Genomic DNA, 14,820 nt, shown 5'->3' with positions numbered 1-14,820 from the left:
TAAAACTCTCAACTTGTAACTATATTTTCTTTCAACCCTCTTAACATAACATATATTTTTTAAAATTATATGTATAAATATTACTATATAAAAAATATTTTTTTAAAATGAGACTTAAAATATTTATAACTTACTGCAATCAAATATTTATTTTTATTTATAATTGATTCAAATTGATATTGTAATTTTTTATTATTATATAGATATTATTTTTATATAAAGCATTATTATTGAGGGATTTTTCTATATATATTTTTAATTAATGAAAGAGTAATTCTTTGATAAAAATTAATAAAAAATAGTTTAATTGATATTTTTAATTATAAAAAATTAGAAAGTTTTTGAGTTAATTTTTTTTCATCTATTAATATTTATAAATATATATTATTTTTACCGGTTAGAGATAATAAAAGAAAAATTTAAATACTTTTTTAGAAAAAGCAAGACTTGAATTTAAATTTATTTGGAACATGCAATTACTTTTAAATTGAACCTCTACGAATTAATAATCTCTTAAAAAATTTGTAGTTTGAATCTCTTCACTATCCTCAACTAATATCATTAAACTTAAATTAACTTATTTGGCAAGGGATGATTATCAATGTCTTACGATTATTGGATCTTGACATTATATTCTCTGCATCTCAAAAAATAGTTTTTCTTTTTTGCTATGTTTTCGAATTTCCACTTTTATTTTTTTAGTTATTAGTTTAATAACCATATGTAAGTAACTTTAGACTTTAGACTTCAGTATTGCAGTTTTTATGAATATATATTAAATAAATAATTAACGATATTAATTAAGAGTTTATATTTTTAATCTGCAACTATAATTTGGGACAGAAAAGTAACATTCTTAAAAGGGCGTGCCTCATTTTTAGAACATATCCTTTAAATCCAAAAAGAAGGCAAAGGAAAATTCCTAAGAAAGTGGGTGAAGGTCCGCGTTAATTTGGACCGTTAAAAATCTGTATTATTCTTTTTCTTATAAATCACAAATGACCATAATAATAATAATCAACTTTTGGCAAGTAGAAGAAGCAAGTGAAGCCACGCGCCCTGCGATAATCATTCAAGCAAGCAGCATCAACCGCTACATATATAAAACAGAGACACATCAAGCAGCTTCGAGTAGATGCCCATCTCAGCTTAATTACGCAGAAAGAAAAACAAACAAAAAAAAAAAAAAGCAAACAACGATTTACTTTTTAAAAACTAAAAAGATAATAGTAAATGAATTAAATTAAAGATTTAAAATTACTCTGTTTATTTATTACGATAAGAAAGTAACTGAAATAAGGATTCTTAACAGCTAACAGAAACCGTGGGAAGCGGGAGAGAGAAGAGAGAAAAAAAGAAGAAGCAGCAGCAGAAGAAAGAAGAGTGAAACGAATCGTTCCAAACGCTTCTTCCATTTCCATTTTCCCATAAACAATCATTCTGCCTCTTTCTTTAATCAAATACTTCTTCTTTTTTTTTTTTTTGGAGAGGTCGTTCTCATCTGGAACTATCAATTTTTTTTTTCAAGAAAGTTCCCGTGAATTTGGTGCCGGTCCGGTTGTCTTTGCTTTTGATCATTCCTCAATTTAGGTTGATTTATGCTCATTGTTTATGGAATTTTTTTTTGTTTGTTGTCGTTTGCGTTTCTTCTATATTCTAGTTCTATTCTTTTTTGGATTGTTGTTTTAATCTTAATACTAAACCGTTTACAATTCGGAGAGATTTCTGTTTTCTTTTATATATATTGAATTGTACAGATAAATAAAGATAAGAATTCTGATCGAGGAAGAGTTTTTAAATATTTTTTTTTAGTTTAACAAGTTAAAAGGCTTTTGGGATCTACTGTGTTAAGTTTACAGTTTTTTTTGGTAATTTTCTTTTAATTTCCAGTACAACTTTCTCTGCTCCTGAAATAATCATGACCCTTTTTTTAATAATTAATGATGAATTGATCAGTTCTTTTTCTGGGCAGTGAGGATTGTCTGCTGTTGATGCGGACTTGGTTGAATGCGTGAAAAATTAGGGTTGTTTGTAGTTAAAGATGGCGCACACCATGGAAAGGTTTTTATCAGCAGTAGTATCCATGGACAATCAAGTAGCAGGACAGTCATTAATTGGGACTATCAGAATTGCTGTTTTACCTATAGCCAAAGTTTTTACCATGTGCTTTTTGGGGTTTCTTATGGCCTCTAAGTATGTTAACATCTTGCCTGCCAATGGAAGAAAATTACTAAATGGGGTAAATCATTTAATCAAATAATTTAGCTCCTTTCTGTTAAAAAAAAGTGAAGTTCCTTTTTCTTTAATCTCTCTCCCTCTTTGTTTTTGGTAATAATGATTGTCTTTAACCTTGTTATGCAGTTGGTGTTTTCCCTTTTGCTTCCATGTTTGATATTCTCCCAACTTGGGCAAGCTGTTACTTTAAGGAAAATGATGGAGTGGTAACTATTAGATTTTTTTTTTTTTAAATAAATTCTCCTGCTACTTTTTTTTCTTTCTATTTCAGTCAAATGGTTATAAATCTTGAGAGTAAGAGAATACTATTGTACTGCAGGTGGTTTATACCCGTGAATGTTGTTCTGGGCTCCATATCAGGTTCAATAATAGGTTTAGTTGTTGCTTATGTTGTTAGGCCCCCATACCCGTTTTTCAAGCTTACTATCGTTCAAATTGGAATAGGTGAGCTACTCCACCTGGAATTTCGATATCAAATATTTCCACATTTATTTTCTTGTGATGATCGGTTCATGTAATGCTCTGCTGTTTATTAAATAATATGCAGTAGGCATTTCAATTTTTACATATACCGAGCACTCAATATCCTTTATTTTGTGCCTCTGATGTGGTGGTGCTTACACAATTCAAAGCTCTTTGATTTATGATGGCATTAAAATTGAATGCAGGAAACATTGGAAATGTGCCACTTGTACTTATTGCAGCTTTATGTAGAGATACATCCAACCCTTTTGGTGACTCAGAAACATGCAGCACAGACGGGACTGCTTATATCTCATTTGGCCAATGGGTGAGCCTTCTACATCTTCTATTGAATTGTTATTGCTTGTGCATTGCAATTGAACTTGGAAACTATATCTTACTTTTGTTAGGGCTTACATGGAGTCATCTCCTCTGATAAATAAGCATATATATACTTCTAATAACTTAATAACAGATAGTTTTGGTTTCTCCTCTGAAATCTGTTTAGGGTTTCTTCTAATTCTAATTCAATATTCTTTTATTTTGCTAAATTCTCTTACACAATATACCTAAAAGATGAAATGAAGGCACCTAAACTCTTTAGTCTTATATGCTGTGCTTCCATATGGTATACTGTAAATATATATAAAAAAAATCAGAGTTTTCTTTCAGAAAGAGATATGTAATTGGTAGAATAGAATTGGATTGCTGTCTGAAGTACGCTTACATGTAATTAAGTGCTAAGTATTGAGCGGATAAGTCTTGGTTTATGCATGCCAGGTTGGTGCAATCATCCTATACACATATGTATTTCATATGTTGGCACCTCCTCCTGAAGGTACCTTTGACATTGAGGATGGAAATCTTCCTATCAAGGACACTCCAAAAGATGGTACTCCAGAGCAAGTTCCACTGCTTACCCATGAGGATCTACCAACAGATTCTGATGCTTCAAAGCAAGGGAAGGTGAGAATTAATTATGTGTACAGAATATATGCATCGTTTAACTCTACGTGTCTATCCACTTGACTGCTTTACAGATGCCAATTGTGTAGTGCATTTGTTAAAGAAGAAACCAAAAAATTTAATTTAAGATTTCACATACTCCGTGTATATATATATACAGTATACTCGTGGTTCCACAGCATATGCATATGCGTATATGTGGTCATTTCGTGGTAACTTCTGTGCTGGTTCTAGGGTGGAATGTTTTTATCTCATCTGTGTACAGAAGAACTTATTTATTTACTATTAAGAAAACATGGTGATCAGACTTCTAGACTGAAATCAACTTCAGTATGCATCATTGGTGGTATTTACTGTTGTTTGAGTCATTGTATGACTAAATGGTGTTACTCCGATGAACATCACAGTTTGGTCTCAACTCTGCAGCAATATTTTTCCAGTATTTACAAGATTCAATTAAAACTATTCACTGGAGAAGCAAAACTAAAACCTTTTCTGACGATTGGGTTAATGTTGGTATAGTTATCACACTTCTAGATCGGAATCAACTTCAGTATGCATAATTGGTGGTGTTTACTGTTGTTTGCGTTGTTGTATGATTAAATGATGTTACTCTGATGAATATCATAGTCTGGTCTCAACTCTGCAGCAATTCTTTTCCAGTATTTACAAGAGTCAATTAAAACAAAGTCACTGCAGAACCAAAATTAGTACCTTTTCTGATGGTTAAAATTTGTTCACTTAATGTTGGTGCTCTATCATGTTAGTATTTTCTCACCCATAGACTTCAGCTTTTTTTTTTTTTTTTATATTCTTTTTTATTCTTTTGCAGTTCAAAGAAATACTAATGTACTTATATGAGAAGTTGAAGCTCAAGCAAATCCTTCAACCACCGATTATTGCTTCTGTAAGTTTTCGTTTGCAAAGGACTTGCTTGTTTTTAGCATAAAGCACCAAATATACTCTTGATATTAAACTCTTTTTGTTTATGAACTCTCAATTGTTACTATGAAATCTTAATATAGGATTTAGGACATCAAATGTTTGACTTATTTCTTCTCTGATATTGAGGATGCTTCTGGAAATGTTGATGTGGTGTCTTGTTTGCCCGAAATTTGAGTTGAAGCTGTGAGTTGTATATTCAATATCAGCTTATATGGCCCGAAGGCACTCACTTAAATGTGATTAGGTTTAATGCCTATCTTCCATAGCTGTAAAGCGGTGCTTGAGATGCAAGGCGGACCAGGCGCATGCCCTTGTGCTTTAGCCAGCCAAAGGTGGGCAATGTCACAAAGGCGCACATTGGTGCACCTTGCTTGCAAGTGAGGCGCTCTCAAGGCACGCCCGTGTAACGAATTGATTATCTGATCTAAAAGTGGTGGAAAAATCTGGTCATTTAATTTAAGTTTAAAAATGCTTATGATTAGCCCTACTACACCGAATTCGCTCAAAAATTACAAAATAAAGATTAAAAGAAAAATAACAAAAGCAAATTAAAAGAAAAAGAGGCAAAAATGTCATATCGTCTTCCTCAAGTGTTAGGCCTTGGCAAATGAAAAAGACAAAGGCATCTCCTCATATGAGAGTTGACCCTCCTTTAGTACTTAAGATGAGGGTGAAATTGATTTTGAAAAAGATGATGGAAAAATATGAAGGAGAAGAGGAAATTGGAAGTGATCAATTGGAATTTGATTATGACAATGGTAATAGTGAAGGCAAATATTGAGCTTTATGACGATTAATTGTGCTTTGATAATGGATAAGTGTTTTAAGTATTGTTGCTTTAGTTTAGTATTACTAGGATTGGGAACCTTATATGTTTTGGATTTAGCAACCTTTATTGTTTACTTTTATGTGTTTTTGTCATGAATTATGTGTTTTGAGTTTTAATTGTTTTTTTTTTGCACCTTGTGTCTGTCAGGTGTGCGCCTCCGCCTTGCGCCTTTAATAACTATGCTATCTTCCTTGTTGTCTACGTCCTGATAGTTTTAAGACTAGAGTGATGTCACCTTTCTATGAAAACTTCTCAATTTTGTCCTGTTAGAAGTTGTATTCATCCCACATCGCTTGGATACTGAGCTGTTACAGTGTATATAAGTGGATTGTACACCCTCTTTCTTTGAGCTAGCTTTTGGGAATGAGTTCTACCCAAGCCCATTTATTATTGTATCGGAGTTGGCCTTTTGTCTGCGATTGTATATAAGTGGATTGGGCACGCTCTTCCTTTGAGCTAGCTTTTGGAAATGATTTCTACCCAAGCCCATTTATCATGTCCTATTGAACAGTTTGAGTTTCAGGAGTTATGCTAGCCAGATTCTAGATGTTTTGTAGTTGAGATCAATTCATTTATTAAAGAAATTTTGATTGCAGATTTTGGCCATGTTCCTCGGTGCAGTACCATTTTTTAAGCGATTGATCTTTACAACTGATGCTCCACTTTACTTTTTTACCGACAGCTGCAACATCCTTGGGTATGCTTTGCCACACATGTACAGAATTGTTGCTTACTTTTTCCGGTTCTCGACCTTGCTAATGTGTTTGTATTTTTATTTTTTCCTGATTTTTTGAGTACATTAGAGCATGTCAAGTATTTGTTTGCAGATATTGACATAGTATGATGGAAGTAATAGTTAATTAAAATATTGCTCGGAATTGTTTTAATTTAAGTTCCTATTTGGTTTAAAATGCTTGATATATTAGAAGCACATGTACTGCATTCATAGCGTGATCCTAAGTTTCAAACGGCGGGCATGCTTGATGTTCTGCTTTGCGCAATTCTAAAATGTGATTACGTGGTAGTATGTCTTCTTATATCCCTGAGTTTTGAATGTCTATGAAAAGTAATGGTCTTTAATCTTTCAAGATCTATGAAAAGCTTAAAATACTTTTTGGACATTCTACATGGACACATATATTGTTCAAATATAAGCCAGATTCCTTTCTGGTGCATGATGAAACTGTTCCTATGTAAGTTAATTTCTTAGGTTTTGATCTTGCGAAGTTTGTTATTTTCTATACAGTTTTAACTCGATCTTTTAAGTTTTGATCTTTACTCTCATTACGTGTTATCACCAGGGAGGCCATGATTCCATGTATTTTATTGGCATTGGGAGGCAACCTTGTGGATGGTAAGTGAAACTTCCTTTTGATTTCTCCCCACTATTTTGCAGTTGTGGTCTTATTGGCTATATGTAAATTACTTGGCCTTGCCATTGAGTTAAGAAGTGAATGCTTTGAATAAAGAAATCTATAACTTTTTTGCAGTCTTTTATTTTTCTAATGACATCTCAATAAATTTAGACTGATAGCTCTTGGTTTCGCTCGCAGGACCAGGAACTTCAAAACTTGGTTTACGGACAACTGCTGCTATTATTTTTGCCCGGTTACTCTTGGTTCCTCCTGCTGGACTTGGCATTGTTATGTTGGCTGATAAACTTGGCTTCCTCCCTGCCGGTGATAAGATGTTTCGTTTTGTTCTACTTCTTCAGCATTCAATGCCTACATCTGTCCTTGCAGGTGAGATCCTCTTCCATTTTCCCAGACATATCTTTGTATCTTGAAATTAAATTTGTTAAAAGCTATCAGTAAATAAATCATAACTTTTTTTTCTTCTTTCTGAAACCATTCATGGGAGGCAATCATAGTAGTAGTTATAATTTGTATGTTTTATGGCACATAAAAGAGTTGGAATTAAATTTAACTGGGGTAAGAATTGAAGCTTCCCTTTGAATCACGACCAGCAACGTGATTCATTTGTAATCAGTTATTGGTATTGTTATTTCTGGGCTTTTGTGTAAATTTCCGAGTTAAACTATGTAGCAGTGTTATACAAAGGGAAAGGATAGAGTTGCTGGATAACTTGTTTTACTAATTCTCAGGTGCGGTGGCCAATCTGAGAGGTTGTGGAAGAGAGGCTGCTGCAGTACTGTTCTGGGTTCATATTTTTGCTGTTTTCTCGATGGCTGGATGGATTGTTCTTTATCTCAACATACTGTTTTAAAATCAAAGAGAGAGAGCTATCCTCCTCATTGTTATTGGTTTCACTGTCAGTGTTAATAGCCAAATAGGTTGGTGTAAAAATTCAAAAGCTTCTTGAAAAGGGAGAGCTTGAGCTTGGCAATTGGCAGTCATTAGACATTCTAGAAATTTTTCACAGCCCATTGTTACTTATTTATGTATATATTTGCATATATATATGCAAGTCGCCGCATCATTATTTATTCCTCTCCATTCCTATGATTTTCTTGACATGTTGGGTGAGAAAAAAAACCAACACTTTTACTTTTATCTTTTTGGTTTTACTAAAGAATCGTGATTAAAAAACTGATTTCCAGTTAACTGAACTCATAAGTAGCTCACAACACTTTTACTTTATCGTAAACACAGATTTTTACTGCAACACCAAGCAGAGCTTTAGAAGTTAATTTGTGCAACTCAGTTTAGTAAATCAAATTGTGCAACTGTTAGTAATAGTAAATGTGAACAAGTGGAATTGTGATTTGGATACATGCTCATATAGCCAAGGAAAGATAGGGCTGCAAAGGCAGAAACTGAGTAACCGTCATGCAATCATATTGCCAGTTAACCATATACAAAATAAATACAATAGCAATATCTACAACTTGCAAAAAATGTCTACCTATATTTTCATCATTTCACCAATACAGAATACAAGCCAGCAAAATTGATAAATGGGATGCAGATCATTTAAGAATTCACTGCCATCACTCACCCCAAGCCCCTATCCGTCCTATCAAAACGGGGGGAAATAGAATTCCAAAAAACACAAGCAGGTGCACCATTATAGTGGCTCTCCAATTCTAATTTTACTTTTATTACAGTTACTGACACAGGAATTCGCAGGAGCACAAAAAGCTTGGACTATCACAGCAAAATCCAGAACCAGAACCGTGTGAATTCAACTCCCACACTTCTGATATAACTAGTTCCAATCGCTACTCCAAGAACAAGCACCTAATATGATAAGATGATTACTATAACTCTTTGCATGTCCACCTGTTTGCTGACCAGATCTTCTGGATTAGTCCTGCTGTCAGTCAAGCATGGAATTACTTAGAAAAAAGACCACCATCTCCTGCTTCTGTTACCCCTTTGGCTGGGTGCAGAAGAGCCAGGAGCACGAATTTGATGCAACCCTCTCTGGGGAACGTCGCAATGATGGGTCGGCCCTCTTCTTTGAGGACTTCCTAACCAGTACACAAGGACAATACCCACTAGACCGACAATTGGGGCAGCAGCAAGAAAAAACCATCTCCTTCCACTTCCTTCTCTTCCAGAGGTATTTACAGCAGGATCCACATCAAGAACTTCCCTTTGATCTATTCCACCTTGGTCAAATTCATGAGCTTCATGCGCTTCAGCTCCATCTGAGTCATCAGAGGAACTGTCCTCACTCACATCCTGCTGCTGAATTTCATGTATCCCCATTCTATTGCTATTGCTCCGCTTACCTTCCTCATAGTCTTTATCATCAGTTGGTAGCTCAAACCTACACAGTGGGCAGGAATTTCGGGCACTCAGCCACGGCAGAATACAAGAAGGGTGGTATAGATGAAAACAAGGAAGTTGGTTAACTTCGGTGCCAATGGATAAAACATCCTTACAGATTGCACAGGCTAAACCATCATGCTTCTCATGTTCCTCATTAACGATCACAAGAGGGAGGCTATTTACAAAGGACACAGCGGCAGGAGGTGCTCCTCTTCTGGAGCTGTCTGTCTCAGCAAGATGTTCAAGCAATTCTTCAAAGCCTCTTGCATCAAGGTAATCCCTAGAATTCCCTACATATTGTGGTAATTCTGGTTCTTCCAAGTTAGCAAAGATGTCCCTGTTATATGTTTGCCTACCTGGCCTGATTCTCCAGCGAATCAGGCTCTCAAATTCAGGAGAATCAAACCTTTGACGCCGATTAATAGAATGATTACTCTCATTTGGACTTGAAAATAAAAGATTTTGAAGCTGAGGACCTGCTCCTCCAAGTTCATTTGTGTCTTCCTCAATATCAGCTTCTTCCCATTCACCGTCATCTTCTTCCAATTCTTCTTCTTCCTCTTCTTCATCATCAGAATTCCACTGGTTGAGACCAGCATGCATTGGATCAATATCAGTATCACTGTCAAGATTGCTTCCCTCTTCAGGTTGGAAGAACATATCTGTATCTAGGAAACTATGTCCATCTACAGATACATCAGAGTCCCCTCCATATGCACTAAATGAAATGGCATCACTGTCACCGTGCCTGTACCAACTGGCACTTGGAGTTGTTTCATTCTCCCCATAAGGAGAATCAAAATTATCAAAACCCTCACTTTCAGTATCTGAGAGAACCCTCCGCCATCTTCTAGAACCAGTTGGGGTTGTAAGGGAGCTTGTATGGTGCAGCAGCCTAACAGAAGCATCTCCATCTACTGATTGAATTTCATGCCCAGGCACAGTGGACTGGTTTTGCCTCACCAGATTAATCATATGCAACAACTGTTGTGAAAAAAGATTATCGAGAGACTCAAAACTGTTGTACCTAGTTCTTCCTCCTCTACGTCGCCTCCTTCGAAGAGAATCATGTGTGGAGTCCCCCAGATCTTCGAGAAGCAAGAACTTACAGTCCCCACAAATACTGATAGCTTCAAGATCATTATTATCAGGTGAAAAAGTTCTTCTGCAAAGCACACATGCTGCTGGATGAACAGAATTTTCAACTACTAAACCACCATCCACATGACCACGAGAAGTGGACAAGGGCACATCTTGTGAGGTTCTTTCTGAGTATGTATCCATCTGAAAATAGAGAGCAGAAAATTAGGAAGAAATAAGAAATCAGAATAGTGCAAGATAACATGGATGCAGAAATATATTTACTGGCCAGGGTATTCCAATTCCAATCCCACCATTTTAAACTTTTTATTTTCCTAAAGAACTAAAAGCTTGATTCATAAAATATAATGAGTGTAACCTAAACAGCCTTAATGTACAAGAGCAAGAGCTTTCCAATCTCCTCAAATACTTCCACAAAATTTCACACAGTAAGAAAGGATCAACCAGGAAGAGAAAATCCTTCTACAAACATCTCCACCGCGCAAACCTAACAACTATTTGATATATTGTTCAAAAGGATATGCCGAGATAAAACACGGAAAAGCACCAATCAAGCAAACTAGATTGCTTGATGCTACTGTTAACCTATTAATCTTCACAACCAGAATAAATTTGCCTTCAATCATATTTATGACTAAACAGATCAATTATAAAAAAAGCAAGAAAATTAGCTACCAGTCTCCACAAAATAAACTAGAAATATTACATTTTAGAGTAATTACAGAATTCGATCATCCTCAATCCAATACTTAATTAATGCCAGTTGCTATCAATTGCATTCGAACATTCTAAAAATGAAAATCCATGTTGCTAAACGACCCAGGCAACCGAGTACTAAACGTCATTCAGAAAATGCCCAACAGTGGCCCAAGATCCCTATCATGAAACTAAAGCAAATCACATATATAGTACTCAATTGGTAGTTCTCTTCCCAGCTTAACTTGTTACAAAGAAGATTTCAGGCTCAATCCCAATTGCATAAAACAAATAGCAGCAAACAACATTTAAAAATGACAGAAAGCAAACAAGTCGAAGGGATTCAAAAAAATTACCAGAAAATCACTGTGATCAGGAAAAAGCTTCGATCTTTACGAATCCCAACTCGTCAACAAACAAAAGGTTCAAGCTTTATATGGACCCATAGAAATAAACCAGATAAAATCAACAAACATTAAGCAATAAACCCAACTAAAGAAATCGATCAATCAACCCAAAAAAAGACTTGAAATCTCAACAGCCATAATAATAACAGCAGAAAATGAGGTTGTTGAGAAAATGCCTTTTTATAAGAGAGAGAATCGTATTTCAGGTCTCAGTCAGCAGCAGGTATCATTATAAAAGAATGTAGAAATCAGTTATCTTCGTCAATGGTATGCAAAGTCGTGAGAAAATTACATAATAATTACAGTATGGCCTTATCGGATATAGCATCGCTCACGACGACCGAAATGCTTTTTCTTTTATCTAGACTACGATAGATGGTTACGATGATATCACGCGCTTCCCTGCGCGTTGCTAAATTGGTCCAGCGTACACTCAACGAAGCGTCTTTTTGTGTGCCCTTTCATAAATATATTGATGTTTCTTTGGTCTTTCGGACGCGCTTCAACAATGATGGCATAGTGGGCGTGGGCCAGATTTTGGAATCGGGTGCTCGCTTTTTCTTTAACAAAAATTGTTACTGGCATACTTTTGTTATTATGAATTTGGATTTAGAACAAATACCTTATAATCACATAATTTTATAAAATCAAATTAGCCACTTAAATACATAAATTTAAAATAATGAATTTTGATATCTAAATTTTAAATTCAATATATCTGAATTTAAATACAGAAATAGTTCAAATTTAAAGCGATTTTAGTGAGACAAAGAATAAAGTTAGATAAAAAAAATGACAAATTGAAAGTATAAAAATTTATTTTAGAATAATAAAATATAATATAAAAAATAATAATTTTTCTAGGCATACAATTAGATTTAAGATTTTCTTTTCGAATTACAAAGGAAAGAAATGTGTATAAACTTAAAGTTTAATATGAGTTAAAATATAGAGTTATTAATAGTAGGTAAACTTTTCAATTGCGCAATTAAAACAGATTCAATGAGAAAGAGCAATTATATCAATTCAATATTAATTATTTGTATGAGATTTAGCTATAAACTTTTTTGGATACAGTTTTAGGATTAGAATTATATTTAATAAGAAAAGAAGATATTAGCTTATATATAGATTATATTGTATCATTTTTAATATCTGTGACTCAAACAATATAGAAATTACATACTAATGTAATGTATATATGTAGAAAATTAAGTAATATAGAATAATTATATATTAAATATAAAATATGTTTGAAATTTTTTAGATTTAAGCTTATTATATAATATATGTATATGTAGTAAATGGCATTTTTAAGTCTTTAAATTTTTTAATTTTAGTTTATTAACTCTCTAAATTTTTATTTTATTTTATTAAACTCTTGTATTTTTATTTTTATATGAAATAAAGATTTATTACATTTGTCACGACGACTCTATCTGAGGGCTCGTGATCGGCACTAGGGAATGAGTAGGCGTAAGGCCACCGAATCCCGTAGTAAGCCTGACACTCACTGACTTAAATAAATCTCAATGTCATTTTACTGATGCCGCAATTATCTTAACAGTTAAATTTTATATAACTGATTCGGTATGCCAGAAGAATTAGGCGAGACTCGAAACTACAGAAAATTTCAACTGATATATCTACTATTTCTATTGTGGAGAATCTAAGAATTTACATACCAAATCAAATACATCACCCGATGATAAAGGAATCGGGTTACTAGATAAGATTCGCGGGAAGACTAACAGTCACGGAACTGAAAAACAGTAAAATTGAGACTCTCAATTTCAAGAGTGAGTTAAAATCATATATCCAAAAACATTTGCATATACTTCGATAATACATTTATTTAATTTGAAATAAACATAAAAAAAACATACGTGTCATGTCATGCTTGAATAAAATAATTTTCACACACAACAGGACGGAGTACTTCAATAGAACCCTAATCCTAACATAACATCTCGATCAATCTCATTACTGACATCTCGACTAATCTCAACTCTAATATCCCGACTAATCTCATTCCAACAAGACTGGCGCCCAGAGAGCGAAGCTCGATCATGGACCTTACCTCCAATCTAGTCACTTGTCTTAGCCTTTCAGTTCTCTTAATCCAACAGGTATGGCGCCCAGAGAGCAAGCTCGATCAGGGTCCTTACCTCCAGCCTGAACCCTTGATTTCCAACTAAGCCGACGCCCAAAGAGCAAGCTCGATCAGAGACCTTACCTCCGGCAAACACACTCTACTAAGCCCAGAGAGCGATGCTGGACCAGGGCAAGTCCTAAACTTTTCTATTAAATTTACCATTTTACCCATTTTCCATCATTCACGGATTTATACTGGTACACTCATCAAACCAATATGTTCTACTGTCGTTCCATCCCATGTCATCATGCAATAATAAAATCAATAATAATAGAAATGATATATAAATAAATAATTTGAACTTGCAATAAAATAATCAAGATAACAAATCAAAAATTTATGCATGATACACGTAAGCAGATATATTACTTTAACTCATAGCTCTGGCGACCTCCTAGCTCTGCTCTGGTGCCTCGATTGGAGCGAGCCGAATAAACGGATTATCTAATCACGGAAAACAATTTATCAAAACGCTAAAACAATTGACCATTAATCCTAGGTCTAGATTTCTAAGACTGACTGTCTAAGAATCTCGACTCAGGTAAATTCTACTGAAAATTGGGCAGAGCCTCCCCTACAATACGGACATTTACCCTTCGTAAAACGGATCCAAGACCCGCAAGAAAAATACTTCAAATAATCAACAATTTAATACAACGGGAGTCGGGTCCCCAATACTTCACTAATTTTCCGACTCCGCCACACAGCACAAAAATCACGACTACGGCAGGTAGTCCGACAAACTATTATTTTTGACTCACAAATATCATCTAATACTCAACACAAATCAATAAGCATAAATTAAATCAAAGAATTCTTAAATCAACGGCCAGAGAAAATTACCGAGACACTTTATCGCTCGGTTGACTCGCTTCCAGCCGCCGGAATTCAATCGACGATCCAAACTCACCATCGGACTCGAAACGACGCGCTGATAACGATCCCCACTTCCGATTTTTTGATCCGACCCCCAATCATCCAGAGCGATTTACGGACAATCTCGACTGTCGATTTGCAAACGAAGTCTGATCGCAACAAAACCGGTGCCATTGCGAAGCTTGAGCTGAGGAGAGTCGGAATACGTCATTCGATCGTCCATCCACCGCCGAAGCTCACCGGAAAAGCTGAAAAACGCTGCTACCATCACCTCGCCGGAACTCTCTCCTCCGGCCACCAAAATCGACGCCGCCACCGCTAAAAGGAAGCTCTCTCCGAGAGGAGTCGATCGCCACCAAGATCAGTCTACAAGGCTGCCGGAAACGGCCGGAAAAGCACCCGGAAGTCGCT

At 35.1% G+C, this 14,820-nt stretch overlaps 2 protein-coding genes across 2 annotated transcripts; one reads left to right on the top strand and one right to left on the bottom strand.

Annotated features, from left to right (window-relative positions):
* Nucleotides 1-1,131: 1,131 nt before the first annotated feature.
* Nucleotides 1,132-7,883, top strand: LOC8282610 (protein PIN-LIKES 6). Its single transcript, XM_002531769.4, has 11 exons — nt 1,132-1,590; nt 1,973-2,239; nt 2,362-2,441; nt 2,555-2,679; nt 2,904-3,025; nt 3,478-3,663; nt 4,496-4,570; nt 6,034-6,134; nt 6,739-6,791; nt 6,991-7,179; nt 7,542-7,883. Exons 2-11 carry the CDS (start codon nt 2,042-2,044, stop codon nt 7,661-7,663), a joined length of 1,251 nt encoding a protein of 416 aa, XP_002531815.1. The 5' UTR covers nt 1,132-1,590; nt 1,973-2,041; the 3' UTR covers nt 7,664-7,883.
* A 402-nt stretch (nt 7,884-8,285) lies between these two features.
* On the bottom strand, nt 8,286-11,859 carry LOC8267979 (E3 ubiquitin-protein ligase Praja-2). Its single transcript, XM_002531768.4, has 2 exons — nt 11,328-11,859; nt 8,286-10,458 (listed from the first exon to the last, which is right to left on the bottom strand). Exon 2 carries the CDS (start codon nt 10,456-10,458, stop codon nt 8,737-8,739), a length of 1,722 nt encoding a protein of 573 aa, XP_002531814.1. The 5' UTR covers nt 11,328-11,859; the 3' UTR covers nt 8,286-8,736.
* Nucleotides 11,860-14,820: the final 2,961 nt, after the last annotated feature.

The sequence above is a fragment of the Ricinus communis genome, chromosome 10 (genome assembly GCF_019578655.1).
Source record: "Ricinus communis isolate WT05 ecotype wild-type chromosome 10, ASM1957865v1, whole genome shotgun sequence".
Lineage (NCBI taxonomy): Eukaryota > Viridiplantae > Streptophyta > Magnoliopsida > Malpighiales > Euphorbiaceae > Ricinus > Ricinus communis.
Note: the sequence above shows the minus strand (reverse complement) of the source record. Positions and strands in the feature narration are given on the sequence as shown.